Consider the following 21,566-nt stretch of genomic DNA (forward strand, 5'->3'; position numbering starts at 1 on the left):
CTGGACATCTACCTCTATTGATTCTGGTATCTGATTGAAGGGATGGATTCACCTTGACCAATGGCAGACACACACACAGAATCTCTCCCTGTTTGCAAACGTGTGGGCGTCTTTGTGGGACGGCATGTGATGCCAGGTCTGCCCACGGCTGTGCTCTGGACTGCGCGCACACACGCACGCACACACACACACACACACACACACACACACACACACACACACACACACACACACACACACACACACACACACACACACACACACACACACACACACACACACACACACACACACACACACACACACACACACACACACACACACACACACACACACACACCCCACCTCCTTTGCACTACCCACCTGACTCATCCAGTCCTGGTGTCTATGGTGACAGCCCACAGCCCTGGCTCAGGGATAAAAGACCCGTCCAGCCGCAGACCAGGCACCTTTACCCAGAACTTTCTCCTGTACCCGAAGGACAACATGAAGCTGCTCTCCCAGACACTGTGTCTGTGCCTGGTGATGGCTCTCAGCCATGCCCACCACCATGCTGGACATCAAGATGGAGGTGAGTGTCGGGAGAGGGTATGAAGGGCCCTGTATAACATTTAATACTAAGTAATACTATATTATATATATATATATATTATATAGTAATACTATAATAAGCCCAGTGTTTTTCGCTATCATGTGACATAAGATTTAATTCTGTATTATTAAACCTTATCCACAAAGTAGAATTACAACAAAAATGAAAGCGATTGTCTGAGGATGGTGAAAACTGGACAGTTTGATGGGAAAAAAGTTTTGAAGAAAGTTTCACATACCAGGCATGTCACATGATGCTGTAAAAACCCAGGGACCTAACCAGTGTCCTTAGATTACTAAGTGTCCTTAGACAGAGACCTAACCAGTGTCCTTAGATTACTAAGTGTCCTTAGACAGAGACCTAACCAGTGTCCTTAGATTACTAAGTGTCCTTAGACAGAGACCTAACCAGTGTCCTTAGATTACTAAGTGTCCTTAGACAGAGACCTAACCAGTGTCCTTAGATTACTAAGTGTCCTTAGACAGAGACCTAACCAGTGTTCTTAGATTACTTTTAGCTAGACACTACTCATAGTCCCCAGAAGACAACTGAACCAGGTGACATTTAGTTTGACGCTACTCATAGTCCCCAGAAGACAACTGAACCAGGTGACTTTTAGTTTGACGCTACTCATATTCCCCAGAAGACAACTGAACCAGGTGACATTTAGTTTGACGCTACTCATAGTCCCCAGAAGACAACTGAACCAGGTGACATTTAGTTTGACGCTACTCATAGTCCCCAGAAGCAACTGAACCAGGTAACTTTAGGCAAGCTACTCATATTCCCAGAAGACAACTGAACCAGGTGACTTTTAGCTAGACGTTCTCTCATAGTCCCCAGAAGACAACTGAACCAGGTGACTTTTAGTTTGACGCTACTCATAGTCCCCAGAAGACAACTGAACCAGGTGACATTTAGCATTTAGTTTGACGCTACTCATAGTCCCCAGAAGACAACTGAACCAGGTGACATTTAGTTTGAAGACAACTGAACCAGGTGACATTTAGCTAGACACTACTCATAGTCCCCAGAAGACAACTGAACCAGGTGACATTTAGTTTGACGCTACTCATAGTCCCCAGAAGACAACTGAACCAGGTGACTTTTAGTTTGACGCTACTCATAGTCCCCAGAAGACAACTGAACCAGGTGACTTTTAGCTAGACACTACTCATAGTCCCCAGAAGACAACTGAACCAGGTGACATTTAGTTTGACGCTACTCATGATCCCAGAAGACGACTGAACCAGGTGACTTTTAGCTCAACACTACTCATAGTCCCAGAAGAAGCAACTGAACCAGGTGACATTTAGTTTGACGCTACTCATAGTCCCCAGAAGACAACTGAACCAGGTGACTTTTAGCTAGACACTACTCATAGTCCCGAGAAGACAACTGAACCAGGTGACTTTTAGTTTGACGCTACTCATAGTCCCCAGAAGACACCTGAAGAGTGGTGACTTTTAGTTTGACGCTACTCATGATGAAATTGCTGTACAATATGATCTTGTTGCCATCTGATGTCATAAATCAGCACTGCAGAGCTCTCCCTGTCCTCTGCCGTGCCCTGATTGTATTACTGTTGATGAAAAAAAAAAAAAACACAAAACATCCGGGTCAGATGGTTTAGACCCTTTCTTCTTTAAGGTTGCTGCCCCTGTCATCGCCAAGCCTATCTCTGACCTTTAACCTGTCTCTCCTCTCTGGGGAGGTTCCCATTGCTTAGTAGGCAGCCACGGTGCGTCCTTAATTTAAGGAGCTGATGTAACTGTTATAGGCCAAATTTATTTTGCCTGTTGTCAAAAGCTGTAGCTGTGATGATGATGATGTTGTGATGCTATAGTATTGTCTGCTGTATAAATATGGTTTCCACTGGTTATAAGAAATATGCAACCTTAAAGGGCCTCAATGACGTCACCTTCTAAGCTATGTTGTGCTAATATTTTTATTGACTTGTCCAAAGCTTTTGATACGGTAGACCATTCCATTTTTAAGGAGTATCGGTGTCTCTGAGGGGTCTTTGGCCTGATTTGCTAACTATGCCGATGAGATATCGTTATAAACACGACCATATAAACAAACACCTGCTATACGGATGAGTGAGACAGGAAGCGATGTGAATTATAGAGTTACTAGATGAATGAAATGACATTCCATTCAGACCAGCCTTTCTGATTGAACTTTTGTAACTACATTAGTAACAGCAGAGATTTTAGAGGAAGGGATTCAAAAAGGAGGCAGTTTCTGAATGTTTCACCGTTTCGGTTTGCCAGTCCCCCCCCCCCCACTACCGCCCCCCTGCCTAGTGACTGGCAAGGTCACAGGCACTTTGAGAACTAGCACAGACCTCAAACAAAATTGTATTTCTCCTAGCAAATTTACTTAATGGAAAAACTTCCATTTGGTCTTGTCTTAAAATCGCCCAAAATTTACTCCGGTGACTGTGTGTGGGAAGAAACAGTAATATTTAATTTATCCTATGGCTTTCTCAGGAGATGAGGGACATGAGGGACACGACCATGCCCATCACGCTGGTGTTATGCTCGACCGCTGCCAGGGGCTCGAGATGGACGCTGTTGCTGTGACTGAGGAAGGAATCCCTTACTTCTTCAAGGGTGAGTCATGGGCAGAGACGACTCTAGTCCAGCTAGAACCAACTGTCACTCATTTAGTCATTGGTCACAAGCAGAGTATGTGAGCGGAGCTGGAGAAGCTAAGCGTTGAGCAAGATTCACAAACCTCGGCCTTCTCGGACCCTCCGATTTCGCTCCAGTAGCTCTTCAAGTAGGTCTTCAAGTAGCGCTCTAAGTAGCGCTTCAAGTAGCTCTTCAAATAGCGCTTCAAGTAGCGCTCCAAGTAGCGCTCTAAGTAGAGCTTCAAGTAGCTCTTCAAGTAGGGCTCCAAGTAGCGCTTCAAGTAGGTCTTCAAGTAGCGCTCTAAGTAGAGTTTCAAGTAGATCTTCAAGTAGCTCTTTAAGTAGGTATTAAAGTATATATTCAAGTAGCGAATCAGGTAGCGCTCCAAGTAGCGCTTCAAGTAGATTCAAGTGGTGCTCCAAGTAGCGCTTCAAGTAGATTCAAGTAGAGCTCCCAAGTAAGCATTCAAGTCACTTCAACTAGCGCTTCAAGATGACGGCGCTTGAGTGATTGGAGTAGATTCAAGTAGGGCATCAAGTGGCAACTTGCAACGTCGCTCCAAGTAGAGATTCAAGTAGATTCAAGTAGAGCTCCAAGATAGCGATTGGGATGAAGTAGAGATTCAAGTAGAACTTAAGTAGAGGCTCATGAGATTCAAGTAGAGCTTCAAGTAGAGCGTCAAGTAGAACTTCAAGTAGCTCATCAAGTAGAGTTTCAAGTAGCGCTCCAAGTAGCGCTCCAAGTAGAGCTTCAAGTAGAGTTTCAAGTAAATTCAAGTTGCGCATCAAGTAAATTCACGTAGAACTTCAAGTAGCTCCAAGTAGCTTCAAGTAGAGTTTCAAGTAGATTCAAGGTGCTTCAAGTAGATCCAAGTATGGCTTCAAGTAGATTTCAAGTAGAGCTTCAAGTAGCTTCAAGTAGCGCTCCAAGTAGCACTCCAAGTAGAGTCAAGTAGAGCTTCAAGTAGTTCTTCAAGTAGAGCTCCAAGTAGGGTAAAGTAGCGCTTCAAGTAGTTCTTCAAGTAGCGTTCCAAGTAGCGCTCCATTGGCGCTTCCAGTGAGCGCTTGGGGATCATCTTGGAGTAGACGATCGGTCGCAAGATGCATTTGGAGTTCAAGATCTTCAAGTAGATCTTCAAGTAGCGCTTCAAGTAGCGCTTCAAGTAGCAGTTCAAGTAGAGATTCAAGTAGATTCCAAGTAGCGCTTCAAGTAGCGCCTCAAGTAGCTCTTCAAGTAGAGCTTCAAGTATCGCTCCAAGTAGAGCTTCAAGTAGAATTTCAAGTATCACTCTAAGTAGCGCTCCAAGTAGTGCTCCAAGTAGCGCTCCAAGTAGCGCTCCAAGTAGAACTCCAAGTAGCACTTCAAGTAGCGATCCAAGTAGTTTCAAGTAGAGCTTCAAGTAGCGCTTCAAGTAGCGCTCTAAGTAGCGCTCCAAGTATATCCAAGTAGAGCTTCAAGTAGCGCTTCAAGTAGCGTTCCAAGTAGCGCTTCAAGTAGCGCTTCAAGTAGCGCTAAATTCAGGAGCTCAGGGCATCCCCGCCCCAGAATGCATTTGTAGTCTACTTGTGTGCTGCTAACAGCCCCCTTGCTTTAGCTACTGTCATGGGAATTCTCGAAATATTTTCATAAAGAAACTCATAAAAACACACAGGTGCTAAATCAAGGTGATTTACACTTCGATCACACCGACAGCGAGTTTTTGGCATTTTGGGACACCAGAAATACATTAATTTCCAATGAAACGCTACGTTTGCCTTGCAGCATTTTGTTGCAGTTGCAGTGTGTTCGGTGTCGTGCTTACGTTGGATTTATCAAACGTACATGCAATGACGCTGTCGGTGTGTTCGAAGCCTGACAAAGATGAGGGAGTGCGGTGATGTAGTGTCCACTGTTATGTGTAAGGCTCGACTGCCACCTGCTGGTACGGTGCTAAACTGTTAGGTTACAGACCGAACGTCATTGTTCTACGCGCGGAATATGACAGTTGTTACACGCTGGCTACATGAAATGTCCACACCTAAAGAATCATTGACGAAGCTGAAATGACACTTATACCAAAAGTATAATGGTGTACTTAGTGCACATGCTAAAATAAAGGAATGAGGTGGGTAGATAAGTGTGTCATTGTAGCAAAGTAGTTATAAACAAAACATCTGATCTTTTAAACGTTTCGTTCATTTTCGTTCTAGTGTCTATACAAAAGGCCATAAAGGAATTTGGCACAACAGGCCTGGCATATTCCCACGTTCAAGGAGCTTTCCGTTTTTTATTGAGTAATTTTGCCTATAAACCTTTAAGACTACCTATAGAAACATCAAAAAAACTACTTTGCATCTCTGCTCAGCCTGGAAAGACTGACCAAAAGGGTGTTTAGCATCGCCAGTGGCTCTGTAAGTGTAGAAAGGATATTCTCCGCTGACGACCTGCTCTCCAGGTACCATCACATGAGCCTGAAGCCACAGACAGGCCAAATTAATTCTAAAAATGAATTCAAAGGCACTAATAAGTCATTTTTCATTTAATTTGTATTTCATTCTAAGTAAGTCAGAGCCTATATACGCAATTTATAGACTATAAAAGATTTAATACAACGAAATGTTGTTTAATAATTGATGAGCGAGTTATGTCCCTACCAGTCTGTGTCGCACTCGCAAATGCTTCACAATGTATTTTTTTTGTAGGCTATAGCCTTGAAATAATTGAAATAATATAGCCTAAAATAATTCATTTTCATTCCTTCTGAGGCTTCCTGTCTGGCTCCTGACCTATTTAGAGTGTTTATATGCTGTTTACAGTAATATGACATGTAACCTATTTAGAGTGTTTATATGCTGTTTACAGTAATATGACATGTAACCTATTTTGAAATTATGTTGGCTTCTTACATTCACCTTTTCCTGTTTATTCAAATACTTTTCATTAAAATCCATATGGTTTGTTTCAATACTTAAAAAAACAAATTGGTTGTTGCAGGTAGTCACAAAAATAGATGTGTGTTGGTTAAATAGTGATTTTAATGATTGGAGCGAATTTGGAGCAGCGTTTTTTTGTTGTTGCGGAAAGGACACGGAGAGCTGAATACAAGCACCTCTCCATGATCGATGAGCAGGATTTCCAACCGCTCAACTCTGCTCACATACTCTGGTCACATGCTCTGGTCACAAGTCATGTGCTTTCTGTCATCGAACAGGTGCTCTATTTTATAAAGCCCTTTTTTACATCGGTTGTTGTCACAAAGTGCTTTACAGATACCCAGCCTAAAACCTCAAAGAGCAAGCAAATCTCAAAGAGCAAGCAATGCAGAGGCAGAAAGATAGTGGCTAGGAAAAACTCCCTACAAGGTAGAAACCTAGGAAGAAACCTACAGAGGAACCAGGCTCCAAGTGGTGTCCAATCCATATTGTTTAGCTATTAATGCATACTGAATCAGTTTTGTAAGCAAGTTGAGGAAACTAGGGTGGGCTCTGTGGATTGTCCTTTTTCTCTATTCCCATGGTGGCTGACCAAATGCGTTCCCTGCCAGGTGACCATGTGTTCAAGGGTTTCCACGGTAAAGCCGAGCTCTCCAACAAATCGTTCGTTGAGCTGGACGACCATCACCATCTGGGGCACGTGGACGCTGCCTTCCTCATGCACTTTCCAGACAAACCCACTGAGCATGACCACATCTTCTTCATGCTGGTACAGTCCATACCTTAAAAACACTTGGTACAGTCCGCACTGTCCATATATACTGCATCGCTTAGAAACACTTGGTACAGTCCATATATACTGCATCCCTTAGAAACACTTGGTACAGTCCATATATACTGCATCCCTTAGAAACACTTGGTACAGTCCATATATACTGCATCCCTTAGAAACACTTGGTACAGTCCATATATACTGCATCCCTTAGAAACACTTGGTACAGTCCATATATACTGCATCCCTTAGAAACACTTGGTACAGTCCATATATACTGCATCCCTTAGAAACACTTGGTACTGTCCATATATACTGCATCCCTTAGAAACACTTGGTACAGTCCATATATACTGCATCCCTTAGAAACACTTGGTACAGTCCATATATACTGCATCCCGCTACAATAACTCATAAAAGTTCCAATGTTGTTCTAAAGAACTCATACATGTTCTAATGTTGTTCTAAAGGACTCATACATGTTCTAATGTTGTTCTAAAGGACTCCTACATGTTCTAATGTTGTTCTAAAGAACTCCTACATGTTCTAATGTTGTTCTAAAGGACTCATACCTGTTCTGATGTTGTTCTAAAGGACTCATACATGTTCTAATGTTGTTCTAAAGGACTCATACATGTTCTAATGTTGTTCTAAAGGACTCATACATGTTCTAATGTTGTTCTAAAGGACTCATACATGTTCTGATGTTGTTCTAAAGGACTCATACATGTTCTAATGTTGTTCTAAAGGACTCATACATGTTCTGATGTTGTTCTAAAGGACTCATACATGTTCTGATGTTGTTCTAAAGGACTCCATACATGTTCTAATGTTGTTCTAAAGGACTCATACATGTTCTGATGTCCTCTAAAGGACTCATACATGTTCTAATGTTGTTCTAAAGGACTCATACATGTTCTAATGTTGTTCTAAAGGACTCATACATGTTCTAATGTTGTTCTAAAGGACTCCTACATGTTCTAATGTTGTTCTAAAGGACTCATACATGTTCTAATGTTGTTCTAAAGGACTCATACATGTTCTAATGTTGTTCTAAAGGACTCATACATGTTCTAATGTTGTTCTAAAGGACTCATACATGTTCTAATGTTGTTCTAAAGGACTCATACATGTTCTAATGTTGTTCTAAAGGACTCATACATGTTCTGATGTTGTTCTAAAGGACTCATACATGTTCTAATGTTGTTCTAAAGAACTCATACATGTTCTAATGTTGTTCTAAAGAACCCATACATGTTTTAATGTTGTTCTCAAGGACTCATACATGAGCTGGTCTGAGTAGAGGATGAGCTGGTCTGAGTAGAGGATGAGCTGGTCTGAGTAGAGGATGAGCTGGTCTGAGTAGAGGATGAGCTGGTCTGAGTAGAGGATGAGCTGGTCTGAGTAGAGGATGAGCTGGTCTGAGTAGAGGATGAGCTGGTCTGAGTAGAGAGAGGATGAGCTAGAGGATGAGCTGCTGGTCTGATTAGAGGATGAGCTGGTCTGAGTAGCGGATGAGTAGAGGATGAGTTTCTCTGAGTAGAGGATGAGCTGGTCTGAGTAGAGGATGAGCTGGTCTGAGTAGAGGATGAGCTGGTCTGAGTAGAGGATGAGTTTCTCTGAGTAGAGGATGAGCTGGTCTGAGTAGAGGATGAGCTGCTCTGAGTAGAGGATGAGCTGCTCTGAGTAGAGGATGAGTTTCTCTGAGTAGAGGATGAGCTGGTCTGAGTAGAGGACTGGTCTGAAATAGAGGATGAGCTGGTCTGAGTAGAGGATGGCTAAGTATGATTAGAGGATGAGTAGCAAGATCGATTAGGTAGAAGAAGAAGATAGTTTCTCTGAGTAGAGGATGAGCTGGTCGGGATGAGCCAAATAGAGGATGAGCTGGTCTGAGTAGAGGATGAGCTGAGTAGAGGATGAGCTGTCTGAGTAGAGGATGAGCTGGTCTGAGTAGAGGATGAGCTGGTCTGAGTAGAGGATGAGTTTCTCTGAGTAGAGGATGAGCTGGTCTGAGTAGCGGATGAGTAGAGGATGAGTTTCTCTGAGTAGAAGATATGTTTCTCTGAGTAGCGGATGAGTAGAGGATGAGTTGCTCTGAGTAGATATATATTTCATATTATTCACTAAAGAAGCTCACTGACTGAGGTGGCTGACCTCTGACCTCTGTCCTGTGTTGCTCTGGTGCAGGACACCAAAGTGTTCAGCTACTACAAGCACCAACTGGAGACGGGCTTCCCGAAGGACATCTCTGAGGTGTTCCCTGGTATCCCTGACCACCTGGACGCTGCCGTGGTGTGTCCCGCTCCCGACTGTGACGAAGACACCGTTATCTTCTTCAAGGGTGAGTCAATATCTCAATATTGTGTGATCGATCTCGTTGCAAGGAAACTCTCCAAAAAACCTATGGAAGATAACAAGGTATTATAAAGGCTCTGAAAATAGATCGCCACCATGTGGTGGTTTCCGATAGAGGTGCCGGTTTAGAGTATAGGGTGCACCCTGTGTATTACCCTATGCTTATTACCAGTCAATACTATTAGCACCGCCAATGCTACTATATCCATTACTACTGTGTGCTAGCCCATTGCTGTTTGTATATATTACATCGATAGTACTAATGTATAGCCAACACTGCTGTTAGTCTGTTGTAATATACAGTATATTACCTGATTCTTCTGTTCCGTTACACTACCACTATACACTATCACGTTCACTTCTACCTCGTTCACTTCCTGTTTGTTGTGTGTGCTTGTCATACGTGTGGCAATAAACATGTGTTCTGGACACTACTGGTCTCCTACTGGTCACTTCCAGTAAGCCCGATGGATCCAGGGCTGGCACTGAATCTGGTGGCGTCAGGTCCACGCCGAGCAGATCTGCAAGTACAAGACCAGCATCGGAGTTGAGTCCGGTGACGGCTGGTCCAAGAGCGACACTAGCTGGAGTGTCGTTTGAGGTGCTGGCTTGAGCACCGATGGCTGCAGGTCTGGCTGGCAGTCTGAAGATGGAGGTGGAGCAGGCTGGAGCGCTGGCGACGTCTCGACTTGCTCTGTTTGGTCGCACGGCAGTCTGTAGCACCGGCACCGGCACCGGCACCGGCACAGTCTGTAGCACCGGCAACGGTTTATCTGGCTCAGCAGCTGCTCGTGGTAAAATTGTCCATATCATTTATTCCCAGGTGATGAAATCTACCACTACAATGTGAAGACGAAGAAGGTTGAGGAGAAAAAGTTTGAGGGCATGCCCAACTGCACCAGCGCATTCCGCTTCATGGAGCATTACTACTGTTTCCATGGACACCAGTTCTCCAAGTTCGACCCGAAGACGGGGGAGGTGCACGGGAGGTACCCCAAGGAGGCCCGCGACTACTTCATGAAATGTTCCAAGTTCGGTGAGTGACAAAAGACAACAGCAAGATTGGGTATGTGTTTGAGAGAGCGGGAGATTAAGAGAGAGAGGCGGTAAAAGAGCAAGAGAAAGAGTAAGAGTGGAGAGAGAGGGAGAGAGAGGGAGAGAGAGGGAGAGAGAGAGACAGATGTTAAAGAGAGAGAGGGGGGGGGAGAGGGAAACAAACAGAGTGAGAGAGAGAGAAAGTGGAGAAAGAGAGGGAAGAAAGGGGGAAAGAGAGAGAGAGATAGAGAGAGAGAAGCGAGAGAGAGAAAAGGATAAAAAGTAAAGAAGAACGAAAAAAGGGAGAGAGAGGGAGGGAGTGGGGGAGGGAGAGGAGGAGGGAGAGAGAGAAGGGGAGGGAGGGAGGAAAGAGAAGGGAGGGAGGGAGGGAGACAGAGAGGAAGGAGACAGAGAGAGAGAGAGAGAGTGGGGGAGAAAGAGGGAGAGAGAGGGGGAGAGAGAGAGGGAGAGAGAGGGGGGGAGAGAGACGGGGAGAGTGTGAGCGATAACGAGAGAGAGAGAGGTTGTAGTCTCCTCATCACACCAAACTTGAGAACGAATAACATCTAACACAAACAGCTCACGCTCCAGTATTGTGTTTCTCCTGCAGGAGACACCACAGACCACATCGAGAGAGAGCGTTGCAGCCGTGTGCATCTGGACGCCATCACCTCTGACGACGCCGGAAACATCTATGCCTTCAGAGGTCAGACCACTGTTACTTCCTGTAGCTGGATGTCTTTACCACATAAAACAGTCACATTACTGCAATATTACCACATAAAACAGTCAAATTACTGCAATGTTACCACATAAAACAGTCAAATTACTGCAATATTACCACATAAAACAGTCAAATTACAGCAATATTACCACATATTACAGTCAAATTACAGCAATATTACAACATATTACAGTCAAATTACTGCAATATTACCACATATTACAGTCAAATTACTGCAATATTACCACATAAAACAGTCAAATTACTGCAATATTACAACATATTACAGTCAAATTACAGCTATATTACAACATATTACAGTCAAATTACTGCAATATTACCACATAAAACAGTCAAATTACTGCAATATTACAACATATTACAGTCACATTACTGCAATATTACCACATAAAACAGTCAAATTACTGCAATGTTACAACATATTACAGTCAAATTACTGCAATATTACCACATATTACAGTCACATTACTGCAATATTACCACATAAAACAGTCAAATTACTGCAATGTTACAACATATTACAGTCAAATTACTGCAATATTACCACATATTACAGTCACATTACTGCAATATTACCACATAAAACAGTCAAATTACTGCAATATTACAACATATTACAGTCAAATTACTGCAATATTACCACATATTACAGTCACATTACTGCAATATTACCACATAAAACAGTCAAATTACTGCAATATTACAACATATTACAGTCAAATTACTGCAATATTACAACATATTACAGTCAAATTACTGCAATATTACAACATATTACAGTCAAATTACTGCAATATTACAACATATTACAGTCACATTACTGCAATATTACCACATAAAACAGTCAAATTACTGCAATGTTACAACATATTACAGTCAAATTACTGCAATATTACCACATATTACAGTCACATTACTGCAATATTACCACATAAAACAGTCAAATTACTGCAATGTTACAACATATTACAGTCAAATTACTGCAATATTACCACATATTACAGTCACATTACTGCAATATTACCACATAAAACAGTCAAATTACTGCAATATTACAACATATTACAGTCAAATTACTGCAATATTACCACATATTACAGTCACATTACTGCAATATTACCACATAAAACAGTCAAATTACTGCAATATTACAACATATTACAGTCAAATTACTGCAATATTACAACATATTACAGTCAAATTACTGCAATATTACAACATATTACAGTCAAATTACTGCAATATTACAACATATTACAGTCAAATTACTGCAATATTACAACATATTACAGTCAAATTACTGCAATATTACAACATATTACAGTCAAATTACTGCAATATTACCACATATTACAGTCAAATTACTGCAATATTACCACATATTACAGTCAAATTACTGCAATATTACAACATAAAACAGTGACATCACCGCACTCCAAACCAATCATCACACTTTTACTGATAAAATGGTCCAACCAATCTTCCCACATTTCTTTGCAAAATGTCAGAACTGCTGCAGCAAAACAAAGCAACTATCACAAACAAATGGCTACGACGTCCTGGAGGGATTGATTGTCTAAGTCCAATTCCGATTGACATTATATCATTACATTGAGCGTTTTGACATTGCTGTTGTGTTTTTATTATTTATTTTTTATTAATAATATGTTTCTCTTATTTCTCTCTTACTGACCTCTCCTCCCGACCCTTGACCTTTAGGCCACCACTTCCTGGAGCAAGATGCTGGCAATGACACGTGGGCAGCCGGCACCATCGAGAGCGACTTCAAGGAGCTGCACAGCGAGGTGGATGCCATCTTCTCCTATGAAAACCACCTCTACATGATCAAGGTAAGCTACTGTCGTTTGCTGCAGACGCACGCACGCGAGCACACACGCGAGCACACACGCACACACACACACACACACACACACACACACACACACACACACACACACACACACACACACACACACACACACACACACACACACACACACACACACACACACACACACACACACACACACCTTGGACAGAAGAAGGCAGATATAAAGAGATCAAGAAGAGATCAGGAAGAGATCAGGAAGAGATCAGGAGAAGGGATCAGGAGAAGGGATCAGGAGAAGGGATCAGGAAGAGATCAGGAGAAGGGATCAGGAAGAGATCAGGAAGAGATCAGGAAGAGATCAGGAAGAGATCAGGAGAAGGGATCAGGAGAAGGGATCAGGAAGAGATCAGGAGAAGGGATCAGGAAGAGATCAGGAAGAGATCAGGAAGAGATCAGGAAGAGATCAGGAGAAGGGATCAGGAGAAGGGATCAGGAAGAGAACAGGAGAAGGGATTTGTTAGCTGGACTCGTAGCAAGACCCTGGATGAGCTCCCGCTCTAACGCCAGTGATTCATTGACATAGATTTTGACATTCAGCATCGCCTGATTTTCTGAATGAGAGGTAACTCGATTCCATCAAGCCCCGGTTATATAACAGATTTTCTGAATGAGAGGTAACTCGATCAATCAAGCCCCAGTACATTAGTTGTGGGTTTGATGGTTAATTATAGAACCGTGTTCATGTCTGTATCTATGTAATGTATTGCACCATATACTTTAAAAAAATTTACACATGTACACATTTTAATGTGGTCCTGTGTGGCTCAGTTGGTAGAGCATGGCGCTTGCAACGCCAGGGTTGTGGGTTCATTCCCCACGGGGGGACCAGGATGAATATGTATGAACTTTCCAATTTGTAAGTCGCTCTGGATAAGAGCGTCTGCTAAATGACTTAAATGTAAATGTAAATGTTTAAAACTGGTCAAGAGATAACACAATTAGGTCAATACATTATTTCCATTGTGGTCCCTTTATTAAGCTGTCAAATAAAATCCATAGATCAATCAAATAAAAACAAACAAACAAACACTGCTCTCATTGTGTGCAGGATGACATGGTGTACGTTTACAAAGTTGGGGAGCCCCACACCCACCTGGACGGCTACCCCAAACCCTTGAAGGAGGTGCTGGGAGTGGAGGGCCCTATCGACGCTGCCTTCGTGTGTCAGGACCACCACATCGCTCACGTCATTAAAGGTAAACGTGTGACCGATACTCACCTACGTTATCTACTATATGGGCAATCACTTTGGCCATGTTAAAACGCAACAAATCAACATGGACATACTCAAGGTGCAATACACACGAAGGCCAGTAGATGGAGACATAGTCCCATTGACAGGTACTCCCTGTAACGTGTGTCACTCAGAGATGCGCGTAAATGAGAGACGGATGCATTGATTGAGCTTCTCCCTCCACCCATTCCAGGTCAGACAGTCTACGATGTTGACCTGAAGGCCTCTCCACGTGTTCCAGTTAAAGAAGGCTCCTTCACCCTCTTCGACAAGGTGGATGCTGGCATGTGCGGCCCAGAGGGCGTGAAGTTGTTCAAGGGAAACCACTACTTCCACTTTCCGAGCATGAAGGTCATGCTGATGGCCAGGGCTATTCCTGAGGAGCACAAGACAGCCCTGGAGCTGTTTGGCTGTGACCACTAGAGGCTGAGAAAGTAGAGAGAATCAAGTTATGTACAACAACAGCAGCAGCAACAACAACAACAGCAACAACAACAACAACAACAACAACAACAGCAGCAACAACAACAACAACAACAACAACAGCAACAACAACAACAACAACAACAACAACAACAACAACAACAACAACAACAACAACAACAACAACAACAACAACAACAACAACAACAACAACAACAACAACAACAACAACAACAACAACAACAGCAACAACAACAGCAACAACAACAACAACAACAACAACAACAACAACAACAACAACCAAGTGGTTCATCCACCACGTCACTATAGTCATCATGATGTCATTCTCCCCCCCCTTCCTTTAAACTGATGTATCGACTGTCTCCTACCTCCAACACACATTCCGTTGTCTATTGTTCCTCTTAATAATGTGCTCAGTTTTCCCTATGCGTGAGCCGGTTTAATATATTTTTTTTCTTGTGCTCCCGTCCCAAAAGGTTGACATGGAAAGTTACCGAGGGCGTAAAATCCTTCTGATTAATGTTCTATAGTGTTGTTCTATAATAAAGATAATGACAACACACAACAAAACTTGTCTAATTTGACTGGTTTCTATTTCTGTTTATTTCTAATTTTAATAAATACACTTGTTGAGATTGATTCATATGAAAGATTGTCATAAAGATTCAAGATATTAGTAGAATTATATAGGTGTCAAATGATCCATCAATTTTTATGTCAGATTTTTTTGGTCTATGGACATGGGGAGTCTGTGTAAATTTTCTCCAAGGTCAATTATTGTATGCGTTGTCATCACTGGGCCACATGGGGGTGCTGTAGCCTGGTGAAATCATTGATAGACGGACAATCAGCAAATAAGAATATACCGTAATTACGGCTATATGCTGTTCATTTTTCATCTGGTTCATGTCGAGGGGACCAGATATGATAACTAATACAAGCACTTTTCAAACATTACGGTAATTATCAAACTAGTTAAAAGATTTTCCAGGTCCAATCTAAATTTATGTGAAAGAAAATAAACGATTCACCATCAGGTTACTAATAAAAGTTTACAGATGCAAAACAACTTGTATTTTCATTGCATATTAGTAATGCTAAAATCATTTCATGTTTAGCATAGCTAGTTATCCCTGCATGACTTTTCTGAAACCTGCGACATTAGCTTTCCGGTGTCTAGTGCATTTGTCTTCAAGTAGTTGATGGAAACCTGTTGTTGGAAGTAGTTGCCTGGAAACCTGACGTTGAATTGCATTAAATTCTATGTCGGGCAGAAATGACCTTCTGAATTAAGAAAGTAACCTCTCACGACCTCTACAAGCCAGAACGTCCTGACTTCTGCAGAGGCCGTATCACTGTAAAAGATGCACGGCCAATGCAGACCTCAGATTGAACATTCAGTGCCTTTTAGGATCCTGGTGCACCTGAGCAGGGGTGAGGCAGAGGTACAAATGTACACCCCTGATTGTGTCCCAGATGTATGTCATCACCCACGGGAAGAGAGCCGCCAGTTGAGAACGAGTCCAGGAATGTCCTGTCAGAGTCTGCACGCATTGCTAGGGGCAACGTCACAGACCTGGCCAAACTGACCATCGCTAGGGGCAACGTCACAGACCTGGCCAAACTGACCATCGCTAGGGGCAACGTCACAGATCTGGCCAAACTGATTGTCGCTAGGGGCAACGTCACAGATCTGGCCAAACTGACCGTCGCTAGGGGCAACATCACAGATCTGGCCAAACTGACCATCTACACCTACAACCATGACATCATCATCTTCCCAGGGGGCTTTGGGAGGCAAATCATATCCAATGTATTTATAAAGCTCTTGTTACATCAGGAAGAAACCTAGAGAAACCTAGAGGCAGCCAACAACCTGTAGCTGGGACAGCTTTGTGTTTAAAGGTCAGTCTGGGATTGGTATATCCATTTATATAAACTTTCTTCAATTCATTATTTTGTAAACAATGTCATTGTAAACAAACAGTGTCTTGCCTCACAACACGGTTAACACTATCATCTCATAGATGATTAGTCGCTGTATCACAGTTAAAACTATCATCTCGTGGATGATTAGTCGCTGTATCACAGTTAAAACTATCATCTCATGGATGATTAGTCGCTGTATCACAGTTAAAACTATCATCTCGTGGATGATTAGTCGCTGTATCACAGTTAAAACTATCATCTCGTGGATGATTAGTCGCTGTATCACAGTTAAAACTATCATCTCGTGGATGATTAGTCGCTGTATCACAGTTAAAACTATCATCTCATGGATGATTAGTCGCTGTATCACAGTTAAAACTATCATCTCGTGGATGATTAGTCGCTGTATCACAGTTAAAACTATCATCTCGTGGATGATTAGTCGCTGTATCACAGTTAAAACTATCATCTCGTGGATGATTAGTCGCTGTATCACAGTTAAAACTATCATCTCATGGATGATTAGTCGCTGTATCACAGTTAAAACTATCATCTCGTGGATGATTAGTCGCTGTATCACAGTTAAAACTATCATCTCGTGGATGATTAGTCGCTGTATCACAGTTAAAACTATCATCTCATGGATGATTAGTCGCTGTATCACAGTTAAAACTATCATCTCGTGGATGATTAGTCGCTGTATCACAGTTAAAACTATCATCTCGTGGATGATTAGTCGCTGTATCACAGTTAAAACTATCATCTCGTGGATGATTAGTCGCTGTATCACAGTTAAAACTATCATCTCGTGGATGATTAGTCGCTGTATCACAGTTAAAACTATCATCTCGTGGATGATTAGTCGCTGTATCACAGTTAAAACTATCATCTCGTGGATGATTAGTCGCTGTATCACAGTTAAAACTATCATCTCATGGATGATTAGTCGCTGTATCACAGTTAAAACTATCATCTCATGGATGATTAGTCGCTGTATCACAGTTAAAACTATCATCTCGTGGATGATTAGTCGCTGTATCACAGTTAAAACTATCATCTCGTGGATGATTAGTCGCTGTATCACAGTTAAAACTATCATCTCATGGATGATTAGTCGCTGTATCACAGTTAAAACTATCATCTCATGGATGATTAGTCGCTGTATCACAGTTAAAACTATCATCTCGTGGATGATTAGTCGCTGTATCACAGTTAAAACTATCATCTCGTGGATGATTAGTCGCTGTATCACGGATCAAACTATCATCTCATAGATGATTAGTCGCTGTGTCTAAAGCTCTGTCCACATTTCTCCAGCTCCGCCCCTCGGCGGGGTGTCCACTTTCTTATTGTCTGAACTGAACATTTTCCCATTAAAATATTGTTCATGGTGTCTCACATACCCGAAGGACTCAATCAACTATTATCTACTATTTGTCTCTCTGTCTCTCTCATACTGATCTGTATGTCTCTCTGTCTCTCTCATACTGATCTACATGTCTCTCTGTCTGTCTCATACTGATCTGTATGTCTCTCTGTCCCTCTCATACTGATCTACATGTCTCTCTGTCCCTCTCATACTGATCTACATGTCTCTCTGTCTGTCTCATACTGATCTGTATGTCTCTCTGTCCCTCTCATACTGATCTACATGTCTCTCTGTCCCTCTCATACTGATCTACATGTCTCTCTGTCCCTCTCATACTGATCTACATGTCTCTCTGTCCCTCTCATACTGATCTACATGTCTCTCTGTCTGTCTCATACTGATCTGTATGTCTCTCTGTCCCTCTCATACTGATCTACATGTCTCTCTGTCCCTCTCATACTGATCTACATGTCTCTCTGTCTCTCTCATACTGATCTTCATGTCTCTCTGTCCCTCTCATACTGATCTTCATGTCTCTCTGTCTCTCTCATACTGATCTGTATGTCTCTCTGTCTCTCTCATACTGATCTGTCTGTCTCTCTGTCTGTCTCATACTGAACTGTATGTCTCTGTCTCGCTCATACTGATCTGTATGTCTCTTTGTCCCTCTCTGACTGATCTACATGTCTCTCTGTCCCTCTCTGACTGATCTACATGTCTCTCTGTCTCTCTCATACTGATCTGTATGTCTCTCTGTCTCTCTCATACTGATCTTCATGTCTCTCTGTCTCTCTCATACTGATCTGTATGTCTCTCTGTCTCTCTCATACTGATCTGTATGTCTCTCTGTCTCTCTCATACTGATCTTCATGTCTCTCTGTCTCTCTCATACTGATCTGTATGTCTCTCTGTCTCTCTCATACTGATCTGTCTGTCTCTCTGTCCCCCTCTGACTGATCTACATGTCTCTCTGTCTCTCTCATACTGATCTGTATGTCTCTCTGTCTCTCTCATACTGATCTTCATGTCTCTCTGTCTCTCTCATACTGATCTGTATGTCTCTCTATCTCTCTCATACTGATCTACATGTCTCTCTGTCCCTCTCATACTGATCTGTCTGTCTCTCTGTCCCCCTCTGACTGATCTACATGTCTCTCTGTCCTTCTCATACTGAACTGTATGTCTCTCTGTCCCCCTCTGACTGATCTACATGTCTCTATGTCCCTCTCAGACTCATCTATTTTGGTCGTGTTTGGTTGAGTGGCAGGTCTACGTTTGCTGTGGACGGTCCAGACTACAAGATCAACAAGGATCTGCATCTCTATATAATTTAAGTTGTAGTCATTTAGCAGATGCTCTTATCCAGGAGCTACTTACAGTAAGTGCATTCATCGAGGAGACACAACCACGTATCACAGTCATATCTATGATAGATAATATAGCACTTTTTTTTTTTGTCAGGTCTTCACAATATTTTTCCAACGGCAATGTGAAAATTATCAAATCAAATCAAATCAAAGTGTATTCGTCACATGCGCCGAATACAACAGGTGTAGTAGACCTCACAGTGAAATGCTGAATACAACAGGTGTAGGTAGACCTTACAGTGAAATGCTGAATACAACAGGTGTAGGTAGACCTTACAGTGAAATGCTGAATACAACAGGTGTAGAAGACCTTACAGTGAAATGCTGAATACAACAGGTGTAGTAGACCTCACAGTGAAATGCTGAATACAACAGGTGTAGAACTTACAGTGAAATGCCGAATACAACAGGTGTAGTAGAACTTACAGTGAAATGCTGAATACAACAGGTGTAGACCTTACAGTGAAATGCTGAATACAACAGGTGTAGTAGACCTTACAGTGAAATTATGAATACAACAGGTGTAGTAGACCTTACAGTGAAATGCTGAATACAACAGGTGTAGTAGACCTTACAGTGAAATGCTGAATACAACAGGTGTAGAAGACCTTACAGTGAAATGCTGAATACAACAGGTGTAGTAGACCTCACAGTGAAATGCTGAATACAACAGGTGTAGGTAGACCTTACAGTGAAATGCTGAATACAACAGGTGTAGAAGACCTTACAGTGAAATGCTGAATACAACAGGTGTAGTAGACCTCACAGTGAAATGCTGAATACAACAGGTGTAGTAGAACTTACAGTGAAATGCTGAATACAACAGGTGTAGGTAGACCTTACAGTGAAATGCTGAATACAACAGGTGTAGAAGACCTTACAGTGAAATGCTGAATACAACAGGTGTAGTAGACCTCACAGTGAAATGCCGAATACAACAGGTGTAGTAGAACTTACAGTGAAATGCTGAATACAACAGGTGTAGACCTTACAGTGAAATGCTGAATACAGCAGGTGTAGACCTTACAGTGAAATGCTGAATACAGCAGGTGTAGACCTTACAGTGAAATGCCGAATACAACAGGTGTAGGTAGACCTTACAGTGAAATGCTGAATACAACAGGTGTAGTAGACCTTACAGTGAAATTTTTATTTTTATTTTTTTTATTTAACCTTTATTTAACCAGGTAGGCAAATTGAGAACACGTTCTCATTTACAATTGCGACCTGGCCAAGATAAAGCAAAGCAGTTCGACACATACAACAACACATAGTTACACATGGAGTAAAACAAACATATAGTCAATAATACAGTGAAAAAAATAAATAAGTCTATATACAATGTGAGCAAGTGAGGTGAGATAAGGGAGGTGAAGGCAAACAAATATATGTATAAATAAATAAAAATATAAAAGGCCATGGAGGCGAAGTGAGTACAACACAGCAAGTAAAATAAAAACAAAAAAACAAAACAATGGAATGGTTGGTTTGCAGTGGAAGAAAGTGCAAAGTAGAGACAGAAATAATGGGGTGCAAAGGAGCAAAATAAATTAATAAATAAATACAGTAGGTAAAGAGGTAGTTGTTTGGGCTAAATTGTAGATGGGTTATGTACAGGTGCAGTAATCTATGAGCTGCTCTGACAGCTGGTGCTTAAAGCTAGTGAGGGAGATAGGTGTTTCCAGTTTCAGAGATTTTTGTAGTTCGTTCCAGTCATTGGCAGCAGAGAACTGGAAGGAGAGGCGTCCAAAGGAAGAATTGGTTTTGGGGGTGACTAGAGAGATATACCTGCTGGAGCGCGTGCTACAGGTAGGTGCTGCTATGGTGACCAGCGAGCTGAGATAAGGGGGGACTTTACCTAGCAGGGTCTTGTAGATGACCTGGAACCAGTGGGTTTGGCGACGAGTATGAAGCGAGGGCCAGCCAACGAGAGTGTACAGGTCGCAGTGGTGGGTAGTATATGGGGCTTTGGTGACAAAACGGATGGCACTGTGATAGACTGCATCCAATTTATTGAGTAGGGTTTTGGAGGCTATTTTGTAAATGACATCACCGAAGTCGAGGATTGGTAGGATGGTCAGTTTTACAAGGGTATGTTTGGCAGCATGAGTAAAGGATGCTTTGTTGCGGAATAGGAAGCCAATTCTAGATTTGACTTTGGATTGGAGATGTTTGATGTGAGTCTGGAAGGAGAGTTTACAGTCTAACCAGACACCTAGGTATTTGTAGGTGTTCACATATTCTAAGTCAGAGCCGTCCAAAGTAGTGATGTTGGACAGGCG

At 42.1% G+C, this 21,566-nt stretch overlaps 1 protein-coding gene across 1 annotated transcript; it reads left to right on the top strand.

Annotated features, from left to right (window-relative positions):
• The first annotated feature begins 172 nt into the window (after positions 1-172).
• Positions 173-15,189, top strand: hpxa (hemopexin a). The gene is made up of 9 exons (XM_071354385.1): positions 173-571; positions 3,088-3,210; positions 6,755-6,912; positions 9,103-9,256; positions 10,094-10,306; positions 10,916-11,011; positions 12,770-12,900; positions 13,990-14,137; positions 14,369-15,189. The coding sequence occupies exons 1-9, from the start codon at positions 388-390 to the stop codon at positions 14,596-14,598; spliced, it is 1,437 nt and encodes a 478-aa protein (XP_071210486.1). The 5' UTR covers positions 173-387; the 3' UTR covers positions 14,599-15,189.
• The last annotated feature ends 6,377 nt before the right edge of the window (positions 15,190-21,566 follow it).

The sequence above is a fragment of the Salvelinus alpinus genome, chromosome 20 (assembly GCF_045679555.1).
Source record: "Salvelinus alpinus chromosome 20, SLU_Salpinus.1, whole genome shotgun sequence".
Classification (NCBI taxonomy): Eukaryota; Metazoa; Chordata; class Actinopteri; order Salmoniformes; family Salmonidae; genus Salvelinus; species Salvelinus alpinus.